The sequence below is a fragment of the Lactuca saligna genome, chromosome 2 (genome assembly GCF_052625555.1).
Source record: "Lactuca saligna cultivar CGN05327 chromosome 2, ASM5262555v1, whole genome shotgun sequence".
Classification (NCBI taxonomy): Eukaryota; Viridiplantae; Streptophyta; class Magnoliopsida; order Asterales; family Asteraceae; genus Lactuca; species Lactuca saligna.
The window spans coordinates 76,502,583-76,514,724 of NC_136418.1; the positions used below are offsets into that span (position 1 = coordinate 76,502,583).

The window sequence follows — 12,142 nt, forward strand, 5'->3', positions numbered from 1 at the left end:
TTGTTAGTTAAATCCAAGGTTGTCAAAATCGAGATCTTACTTAAAATTGTTTTACGTTTTGCAAGATCGCGATCATAAGATCTGATCAGGATTGTAAGATCCTACAAAAATGAACTCAAAAATAAACTCATAATCACATGCAAGACATAAGATCACAAAAGAAATTATAATGGGTGTGCAATGTCTAACTCGTGATGAATTGAAAAAATGGTGATGCTCTAGAAAACTTCTTGCAACTTGTGATGTTCGATTTCAAGTTGAATAGACAAATTTTTTATACTTGTCTATATAATAAAACTAAAGAGGTGAGATCTGGATCGTTTTTCACTTGTAGGATCTTAAAATCATAAAATCGTAAGATCAAAATCGAGATTTTAACAACCTTGGTTAAACCTATTTCGATTAACATTTTCGAGACAATGTTCTAATAAAATTGACGATTTTAGTTGCTAAACTTATTACATTTAATAATAATAAAAAATAAAGGGATAACTTTAGAAAAAACAAATGCATTATTACAATTTGTTTCTAAAAAAATCATTATATTAGTTTTGAATAAGTAATTGAAACTTTTCTTAAGGTTTGGTCAAACTTATGCATTTAATCCTTAATTATTATTTTTGGCATTCTGACTATCCTAATTTTATTTTTTGTTGTGCTTTCTGTGTTTTAAAACCGTCTGCAATACACACAACGAGGGGGGTCGTGGTCTACGTGGGCACGACCGTTGTCCGTGCACACCACCCTGACCGTTTGTGGTCGGGCGTTTTCGTGGTGTTTCGTTGTAACAGTCATTTCCCAAAATGGATCAGTGGATGGTATATAGGAATAAAATGCATGGTTTTTGAGGAAAACCATATGTCACGACGTGATATGAAGAGTGTCACAACATAACATACAAATGAAGAAGGCGGATTTTGGATGGTTGCCACGACGTGACATGAAATGTGTCACAACGTGGCGAATGTTGCAGCCCAAACCCATGATATTTAGGGTTTTCTCCATATTTAAGCACTTTAATTTCAAGATAGCACATCACTTTCAGCCTCCAACCTCTCCATTTTGAAAACCCTATCCCCTTGGAGTGTTCTTCGTGTTCTTGGCCATTTGAAGACTCATAACTCATATTTTGATGTGGAGCTTGAAGACCAAGTTTCTTGAAAAGTGTTTTTGTGAAGAGCTCAAGTGTAGATCTAGCAAAAGGACTTTATTTATGGACCATTGTGAGTAAAAAGCTTCCATCTCGACCTTTAGTTTGCTAGATCTTGTAGTTTGATCATATATGTTCCTTTGATTCTTGTGAGCTTGTGCTTTGGAGTTGAGTGAACTCCATCACCTCTTGAGCTTATTTTATCACCTCATAATCTTGTTGGATTGGGAAAGTTTGCATCTTGATCTTGTTCTTGAAGCCATGTATGTTTTCGAAAGGATTTATGCTTATTAAGGACTTAGGGTTGTAGATCAAGTTTTGGGATGGGGTTCTCAAGGATAAAGTTGGAAACTTTATCCATTAAATTAGTAAAAAGAACTAGATCCAAAGTTATGGGCCTTCATCTGAAGGAATTAAGCAAATTAATGGAGTCTCTGGCTTTTTACCAGAAGTCACGACGTGGCATAGGGGTTTGCCATGATGTGGCGGTGCTCGGAACCGGGATTGTTTTGTCCTTGCTCTCTCACGACATGACATATAAAGTGTCACGATGTAGCGTTGGCTTCGGCTATGAACTTTTGATTAGCTCGACTTAGGGTCAAACTTGGAGTATTTGGGTTGCTAATTGAGGATTTATTGGGAACTTGGTTCGCTAGGTTGGACGTATCGAGTACAATGGGGGTAGGTTCATTTAGGTACGGTGTACAATAGACTTTGGTAAGGTGTAACCAGTTCAAAACCAAATTCCAGCAACATAATTCCACCAATAACACACTTAGAAACAAAATTCCAGTAACCTAACAGTCACTTCTTCCAAAAGAGGCCTACTAGCATCCTTGTCTTAACTTCTTTGGCTTCCTAATGCACCCGATTATCTTTGGTCGCCATTCTCCTCACCAAGACCAATAAATTTCTTTGGTGCTTCTGTTTCAATATCTTCTTGATGACTGTTTGTCTTGCCAAAAATAACTTTCAAAGAAAAAAAAAAGTACAAAACGATGTGTAGAATACGAATAATAGAATACTAGAAGGAATTGTAGAATACATGGAATAGGAATATAGGATAATAGGAATGTCACTTGAATCTATTAAAGTACCAGGTAATCGAAACATCAAAGCATAAGACTGGAATTTGTAGGTAGGTGGTCAATTTTTCAGTCAGCAATCAATTTCCCGTCAGTCTCCAATTCGGCGTTCCAAAATCCAAATTGATGATCCTAGTTGCAAATTGAAGCAATTATGTTCGTTAAAAACACGTTCCGATATTCAATTTGGCCATGGGATGGGTTCGTCAGGTTGTCGTACCAGATAGCATTTCCCGCTAATTTCAAAGTCGGCGATTGATTCTCCAAATTGGCAATCCCAAATGCCAAACTGGCGATCCCAATCACAGATTGTACCTATTCCGATCGCTAAAAACGTTTTTCAATTATCAATTTTGCAATTCAGAGAAAAAGATCGCTACGTTGCTATTTCCTCGCTACAGACCACATAGTGACATCCAGCGCATCGCCTCGCTATTCGCTATAGCGATCGTTATAATCGCTATTGACAACACTGGTAGCTAGGATTACTCCTTTGTATGCATGTGCAGTTTTGGACACTTGGTGTCCTGGTATGCTAGATTGGTATGGTCTTTCCTGTTGATTATATGGTACTGTTAGGAGTTCTGATTGGTTAGGCTAACTAGGGTAGGCCAGTTATTAGGGTTATGTATGACTATTTGGGTTATGTATGACTGACCAACGAAGGACTTAATTGACCCTCGAAACTGATAGGAAAGACTGTGGTTGGATCACAACAATTGTACGTAAGACCAGGGAGATTTGATTACTTGACGCTAGAGCCGGAATCTTGTGTGGTTGCGTCGTATGTTTAATGGAATATGTGGTATACTGAGGAACTCATTAAGATTTACGTTTATAATTGTGGATTGAACATTTTGAATGTTGTTCGTGAGAAAAGCTCGGCAAAACTATACACACGCATAGAAGATATTGGTTTTTGTTGTTTTATAGTTCAACCATTAACTATTGGTTTCAACAAATGAATATCGTTTAATGATTTTGAAATATAAGGTTTTAATTAGTTACCTTATTTTAAATCGAAAAATGTCTTTGATATTTTTTGGGAGTTACATCCATGATGCCAAAGACGAACGACAACAAGCTCTCTCTCTCTCTCTCTCTCTCTCTCTCTCTCTCTCTCTCTCTCTCTCTCTCTCTCTCTCTCTCTCTCTCTCCGTGGAGAGTACTCCATGGAATAGGGGTGACTCGTGGTGGTTGATCTGGAAGCTCTCCACAACCATTGTCGTGGACAATATTGCAGAAGGCCTAAATAAAAAAAAACATACTTTCCGATTTATTATTTTTGTAATTTGTTTATTATTTATAATTTATTTATAAAAAGGTTAAAAATGGATCTACCCACCCATACCCATCATTTCAAAAGTGGAATTCTTCATGCATCCTTGTGATCTTTTTATCTTTTTGATTGTTTATTATTATTATTATTATTATTATTATTATTTTTATTAGATACATAATAATAATAATAATATTATTATGATTATTGATAATTTTTTTTTATCTTTTATTTCCGGCTATTCTGTATTACTTTTTTGCAGCAATTTGCATATCAGTTATATATATTATTTATATTATTTTCTTAAAATTATTCTATTTTTATAATATATCACTAAGATCGTGTTTCCTCCTTATCTTCTATTAGTTCGGACCACTCATGTGATTTTTTTGGTGTGACTTTGTTACTCGTTATACATGAGAAAAACTATATTATCATTGTTTATATTTTTTATTTTATTTTTTAATTTTACAAATATTTTTTATTATTTTCTTAAATTATTTTCATCATCACCCTCATCACAAGAGAGATCCGAGTGAAAAACAATGGGGGCATTAATACCCTGTCGTGAAATGTACGCATTGGGACTATCCTTATGTTATATTTTCGTTTGGACTATCTCCGCATTATTCTTTTGTAACGATTTTCGAACATATTATTTATATATCCCCTCAAATTATTAGTGCATCCTTTGATTAAATATTTTTTTGGACTTTTAGTTGTTTTTCTAACATTTTTGTTTTAGCCTTCTATAATTTTTTTTCTTTTTAACATTCTTGTTAAATACATATTCTTATTCTTATTATTAATAATATTCTGAATATTTTTATTAAATTGAAGAATAGTATTAAACAAACACAAGGCCATGTTTCCCCCCTATATTTTTTTAGTTCTTACTATCGCCGTGCAACTGTTCCCTCTTATTTTATAATTCTTATAAGACAAAACTGCACAAACGGTCCCTGTGGTTAACTGAAATTTGCCACTTTGGTCCAAAAAAGTTTTGACTAGCATCAGAGGTCCAAACTTTTTATTTTGTTGCAAGTTTGATCCAATTTGCTTTGAACTTTTTTATAATGATGATTTTATCTTTACCTTTTACTTTTTCACTTTTATTTATTTATTTAAATATTTGACTGGTTAAAAAATAAAAATTAAAAGAAAAGACAAAACTCTCTCTCTCTCTCTCTCTCTCTCTCAAATTAAAAGAAAAGACAAAACTCTCTCTCTCTCTCTCTCTCTCTCTCTCTCTCTCTCTCTCTCTCTCTCTCTCTCTCCATAAACGAACACTTCCTTTTCTCTCTCTCATTTTCTTTTCTTCCCCTCGTTGCTGCTTCATTCCCTGACCACCGGCGACACCAAGAAATACCCCAACACCATCGAGGACCACCTTGCTCCACCACATCACCTCCGCATCTGCCTACCACCCTCTATTCCCCCACTTCCTTTACCGGTCAAACCCAACCCAACTCCCTTCCCTTCTCTTCGTTCTTGTCGGAAGGAAAGCAAAACAGGAGGCAACAAGGGTAGTAACGAGGACGAACCGAGAATGGGGGTAGCACTAAATAGATCTGAAAAATCGATCAAACTTCAACCAATGATCTTAATAGATCTGAAAAACCGATATGAATAGATCTGAAATTCGAGCCACAGATCTGTTGTAATCGACAGTGGGGCTCGATGCAAGAATATATATATATATATATATATATATATATATATAGAGAGAGAGAGAGAGAGTGAGTGGTAGTGGCTTACCAATGGTAGAAAATGGTGGGGGTATCAAGAGGTTGATGGTGTCCGACGGGATTCCACATCAACGGCGATGGAGGGAGGTGATGGTAGCCCTGCTGCTTTTACTTTTCTGTTCCGACGGGTTTGACGAGAGGGGGGAGAAGGAAAGGGTTATGGGTGGTGGGTTAATCGGAGATGACAGGAAGGTAGATGGGTGGTGGCAGCGGTGATGTTCCGGTGGTCCCAGGTCGTTTTCCGATGGACTCACTATCGATGGCTGGTTATCGAAACTCCTTAGCAGCAGTTCGGTTGTGGCTATGGGTGGTCCTCAGTGGCTGCTAGTCATGGTCCAAGGTGAAAGGTAGAGGTTGGTGATGTTTGTTCTAACAATGGTGTAAATGTGTGGATTTAAGGTGATCGTGGGTATTAGTCCAAGAACAGAAAATCACAAAAAGAAATAAGAAAAAAGAGAATCAGAAAAAGAAATAAGAGAGATTTTTATTTTTGTTTTCTTGTTTTTTTTTAATCAGAAAATCAGAAAAGGAAATAAGAAAAAAGAGAAAATCATATTAATAGGGGCAAATCCATCATTTTGAAAATAATCAGAACATATTGGACCAAAGACGCAACAAAATGAAAGTTTTGGACCACTGGTGCTAGTCCAAACTTTTTTGGACCAAAGTGACATTTTTCAACATACCACAGGGACCATTTGTGTAGTTTAGTCTTCTTATAATTTCTCCCCTTTTCCTTTTCCTCTTTTTCCTCTTTCCTTTTCCTTTTCCCCTTCGTTTTCCTCCCTAGTAACCCAAACCAACCACATATGTGAAATTATTTTAGATTTGATGCCCCTTTTTTCATTAAACATCAAACAGAATATATACACGTTTACAGTCCTATAAACTAGGAAACTTAACAAACTAATTATCTAAAATAGGAAAAGATATCTACAAATAATAATTACAAAGATACAAAATAATATATGCATTTATTGCATATATATCGATTAATACTCCCCCGCAGTCGAATCTGGAGCTGATCGGATAGAGAGATTGGAGCGAAACCGAGTGAACAGTTGTCGAGGTAGACCCTTTGTGAAGATATCTGCGTATTGATAATCAGCTGGAACATGTATTACTCGTAAGGCACCAATGCGGACTTGTTCCCGAACAAAATGTATATCTATTTCGATATGTTTTGTACGTTGATGTTGTACGGGATTTCTGGTAAGATAAACAGCTGAAATATTGTCACAATAAATTACGGTGGCTTGACGCAAAGGTAAATGGAGCTCAAGCAAGAGATTGTGAAGCCAAGTTGTTTCAGCAGTAGCATTGGCGACACCTTTATATTCGACCTCGACACTTGAACGAGAGATAGTAGGTTGTCGCTTAGAAGACCAGGAGACAAGGTTGTCACCCAAGAAAACACAGTAACCGGATGTTGATCGTCTTGAGTCCGGACATCCCCCCCAATCCGCATCAGAATAGGCTGTTAACTTATTGGATTTGGAGGGAGAAATATGTAAACCATGATTACTTGTTCCTTTTAAATACCTCAGAATTCTTTTAAGAAAATTGAAGTGACGGTCGTGCGGGGCATGCATAAAAAGACATACCTGCTGAACAACATAGGCAATGTCAGGTCGGGTGAAGGTTAAATATTGAAGCGCCCCGGCTAGACTGCGATATAAAGATGCATCTTTAAACGGTTCACCAGCTGTAGCACTAAGCTTACTTGCGGTGTCAACAGGGGTGGCACAGGGTTTGCAATCTTGCATGTTAGCACGTTGTAGAATATCTTGGACATATTGTTCTTGAGAGAGAAATAAGCCGCCATTGAGATGTTTAACTTCAATGCCAAGAAAATGATGCAAATGGCCAAGATCAGTCATCGAAAACTCTTTAGATAGTAAAGTAATGAAATGCTCAAGAGTTTGTGTATCTAATGCTGTCAAGATAATGTCGTCCACATATAACAAAAGATAAGCAGTTTTACCATTGCTATGATAAACAAATAGGGAAGAGTCGCTTTTGGTGCTTTGAAAACCGCAGGTGTGGACGAAAGTAGCGAATCGATGATACCAGGCTCAGGGAGCTTGCTTGAGGCCATAAAGTGATTTGTTGAGGCGACAAACGTATTTGGGGTTATGTTCATTCACGAAACCCGATGGCTGGAACATATACACCGTTTCCTTGAGATCCCCATGTAAAAAAGCATTTTTCACGTCTAGCTGATGTATAGGCCATGATCGAGAAACGGCTAGACTGAGGACAGTACGGATGGTGGTTGGTTTAACCACGGGACTGAAAGTTTCGTCACAGTCAACTCCTACTTGTTGACTTTTCCCATTTATAACCAGCCGTGCTTTGTAACGTGCCAAAGTTCCGTTTGCATGAAATTTGTGTCGATATAACCACATGCAACAGATAATGTGAGCATTAGGCGGACGCGGTACAAGTTCCCATGTGTGATTATCCATTAGTGCTGTGTGTTCGTCAGTCATGGCACGAGACCGGTTCGGATCAGAGAGGGCTTGGGTATGTGATTTCGGAATAGGGGAAATATGGGAGGTATATGTGTGTAAGTTATAATATGATTTTGGGTTGGATGTGCCTGTGCGAAGGCGGGTTTGCATGGGGTGATGGGATGTGGTAGCGGAAGTTGGTGGAACAGGAGGTTGTGTGGGTGCAGGTAGTAGGGTGGCGGTATTGGTGGTATTTGTAGGTTGGCGGTTCCGGCGGGTATAAGTTAGTGGGTAATGGACAGCGGGCGGTATTGGGGGTGAGGTTGGTGTAGGTGGCGATGGTGAGGTAGATGATGGTGGTGTTGGTGTTAACGGAGGAGTGATGGATGGCGGAGGTGTGGTGGGTTGTGAAGGATGAGGTTCGAAAATGAGAGGGGAAGGATCGGATTCAGGAAATGGGTAAGTTGGTGGTGTGGTGGAGAGAGTGGCGAAGGGAAACAATGATTCGTCAAACGTGACATGTCGGGAAAGAAGAACTTTACTCGTGGAAAGATCGAGGCACCTGTAACCTCGATATTGAGGTGGATATCCAAGAAATACACAAGGTTTGGATCGAGGTGCTAGTTTATGAGGACGAGTTGAGTTTAAGTTGGGGTAACATGCACACCCGAAGATGCGAAGGTGGTCATAAGTTGGGTTTTTAAGATAGAGAATGGAAGTGGGTGTTCGGTTTTGGAGGGTGGATGTGGGTAGAATATTATGTAAGTATGTGGCGGTGTGAATGGCATCAACCCAGTACTTTGGTGGAATGGAGGCATGGGTAAGAAGAGTGAGCATGAGGTCGTTAAGACGCCGAATCATGCGTTCGGCAGTGCCGTTTTGTTGGGATGTGTGTGGACAAGAGAAACGGATGTGTAGGCCGGTGGAAGATGCAAAAAAGTGAAATTGATGGTTGTCAAATTCACCACCTTTGTCACATTGAAAGGTTTTAAGTGAAGTGTGAAATTGGGTTTGGATGAATGTATGGAACGTTTTGATTTTGTGTAGGGTTTCGGATTTGTATTTAATGGGAAAAACCCATGTATAATGTGTATAGTCATCGATTAAAACGAGGTAGTATTTAAATCCGGTGTTACTTGGTATTGGCGATGTCCATAAATCCGCATGTATAAGGTCAAACGGTTTAAGAGTATTAGATGTAGAGTCTTTAAATGGTAGTCGTTTATGTTTGGCTATTTGACATGATTTGCAAACAAAAGATTTATCAAGTTTATTGCAACTAATAGTTTTATTAAAAATGAGACTATCCATTACATGAGTTCCTGGATGTCCTAAACGAGAATGCCAAATTGGCGAATTGTTATTACAAACTGAAAAAGAAAAGGTTGGAGTAGGCGCTTGATTTGTGAACGGGTAGAGGTCTCCATCACTGTTTTGTCTCGCCAGGTGCGTCCCAGTCTGGAGGTCCTTAATGGAAAAACCAAGAGGGTCAAATTCTACAGAAACAAGATTATGTCTACAGAATTTACGTGCGGAAACTAGGTTTTTAATAACATGAGGAGTGTGCAAGACGTTTTGTAGGGAAAAAGGTTTGTTTGGGTGTGGCAAGGTGGTGTAGCCGGATCCGAGGACTGGTACCTGTTTACCATTACCAACAAACACAGATTTAATAGATGAAACACAAATGTTATGAAGTTTACCTGAGTCCGCTGTGAGATGAGATGTAGCGCCTGAATCCATGTACCATTGATCGTCTTGCGGGTCCATGGTCATGGTGGAGAAAGCAGCTTCAAGTTCAGAAGGCTCCAGAGGGTTGATCTCGGCTAAGTGGGATTGCTGAGATGATGGTTTGGGAGCAGCGGCTGGGGTCCAAGGGGCGGCCCAACCGGATTGAGTCGGGTATGGGCATGGAGATGGAGTAGCCCACCAAGGATTGGACCAGTAAGGCGGCGGTGGGTAGGCAGACCAAGGAGGTCTTTGTTGTCCAGGAGTGTTGCGCCGCTGGCTAGGGTTATTGGGTTGCTGGTTGTTTGAACGAACAGGAGGTTGATTAGGCCTATTGTTCGATCGGTTTTGTGGGGTGTTGTTGCGCCGAGGAGGGTTTCTTTGGGTTTGATGTTCTCGGTTTGGTTGAGCATCACGCCTTTGTGGTGGTGGTTCCTGAGCAATAGTAGCTGCAACCTCGTTGGGTAAGATTGCATCTCGAGCACGTTGGCGTTGATGTTCTAATTGTAACATCGAGTAAGCCGTGTCCCATGGGGGTAGTGTTTGGTTGATGTAGGCAGCAACCGTGTCAAACTCCGGAGGTAGGCCGCGAACCAGTTGCAATATGAGGCGATTTGGAGCGACCGGGCAATCGACATCTTGGAGTTGACTTGCCAGATCTTTGAGGCGTTGGCAGTAAGCCTCAAGAGACGACATGGAACGCAGATTCAAGTTATTGAATTCTTGTTCCAGAGCAGCAGCGCGAGATCCTTTGTTGTTGAGGAAGATCTCTTTGACTTTGTTCCATGCACCAAGAGCGGTGGTTTCATCTAGAACTCGGACGAGAAGTTCATCCGAGAGGGTTCCGTAGATCCATTGGAGAACAATTGCATCAATCTCTGACCAGGCTTCATATGACGGGTCTGTTTCTTTAGGAGGGGCTGTAGTGCCATCAATATGAGAGAGCACCTTATACCCGCGAGAATGGAGTTTGAACAAGCGTACCCAAGATGTATATGTGACTTTCGTACCATCGAGGATCCGAACCTTGTTCTGGATATTTGTGACAGTGTAGACGGGGTGTATGGCTTTGGACTGTTTCTGGTTTGTGCCAGATCCGCCGGAATTTTCTGGTTTGTCATCGGTCACCATGGTGATCGGATTGAGAGAAAGGTTTTAAAAGAAATCGGTATTGAGCCTTCAAGGGCTCTGATACCATGAAATTATTTTAGATTGGATGCCCCTTTTTTCATTAAACATCAAACAGAATATATACACGTTTACAGTCCTATAAACTAGGAAACTTAACAAACTAATTATCTAAAATAGGAAAAGATATCTACAAATAATAATTACAAAGATACAAAATAATATATGCATTTATTGCATATATATCGATTAATAATATGTTGGCGGTCGATGACAGGGGTGTTGCGTGAACCAGATCCAAGTATGATTGTTCCTCGCCTCCCTGAACCAGATATGCTTTTAGGTCAATGGCAGTGACTACTGTAGTTAATGGCAATGGACAAGTGGTGTTAAAGACGGTGGTGGCGATGTCGGTCAGGTTTCTCACGTGGATGTGGTAGTTTATTTTATTTCAGGGTTGCCTGATGATTATTATTAGAATTGGTTTTTTTGGAAGGTTTCATCCGTTTTGGATTAGGTTTGATTTTTTCTAGATTAGGATATGATTTTTCTAGGCACAGGTTGCATTAGGTTTGATTTTTTTTTTTTTTTTTGATTTGGTTTTAGGCTTCAGGTGGTGACTACTACTAGTTTCCAGTTTTTTCTTTAAGCACAAAACTAAAGGCGGTGGTGGTAGCAGTTGTGGGAGTGGGAGTGGGAGTGGGAGTGGGAGTGGGAGTGCTACATATATGAAATCACTAAACTGATTTTCTTTAAATTTTAATTAATTAATAATAAACAAATAATTAAAAAATAATATATAAAAGACAATATACTCTTGACTGGAAGTCATTGTAATCGCTTGATGTTGTAGAGGTGGACGCCTTCATGGAATCTACTTTTCCGAGTGGAATGGGATGATCAGTCCATGTGATGAGAGAATGTTCTCGCAAGACAGTGTCAATCTCTTTAATTATCTTCGAGGCATTCCTTCCGAGGTTGTGCCTACTCTTGAGATTGAAGCAACTACCGACATCAATAGGAAGGTTTTCCACACTTGCTTTGACGTTTTCTGCTTCCTGCAACCAACCTGTGACTTGGGTTGGAACATGAAGATAGTTCCTTCGGTTCTGGTTCATGTGCTCTTCAATACTGACTCTTGCAGCATCTAATTCCCTCATTTTGGCATGCATGTCCCTAGCATATTTTCTCCAGGAAAAGACGTAGCCCAGTTGTTTTTTAACGGGCACAAAGACAATCTCTACGATTGGTGTAATAAAGGCACTAAGAATATCCATTCCTCGATATTCTTACTTCTTCTAGCACCTACATGCATAGTAGCCAAAAAATTTACAAAAGGAATAAGAGGGAAATCTACATAGAGAAATTATCTGCACTCTGTAAAAAGAGTCCGTCCCATATCATAATCCAAATAATTGTATTTCATTGATTTATATATATATATATATATATATATATATATATATATATATATATATATATATATATATATATATATAGAAAACACTAATTAAAATGATCTTTGCTTTATATATGTAAAAAACCATGCCTTTCGGTTTTATTTAAAAAAAAAA

General features: G+C 39.0%; 1 protein-coding gene across 1 annotated transcript; it reads right to left on the reverse strand.

Moving 5' to 3' along the window:
- Positions 1-11,353: 11,353 nt before the first annotated feature.
- On the reverse strand, positions 11,354-11,845 carry LOC145029816 (uncharacterized). Its single transcript, XM_078978272.1, has one exon. It carries the CDS (start codon positions 11,843-11,845, stop codon positions 11,354-11,356), a length of 492 nt encoding a protein of 163 aa, XP_078834398.1.
- Positions 11,846-12,142: the final 297 nt, after the last annotated feature.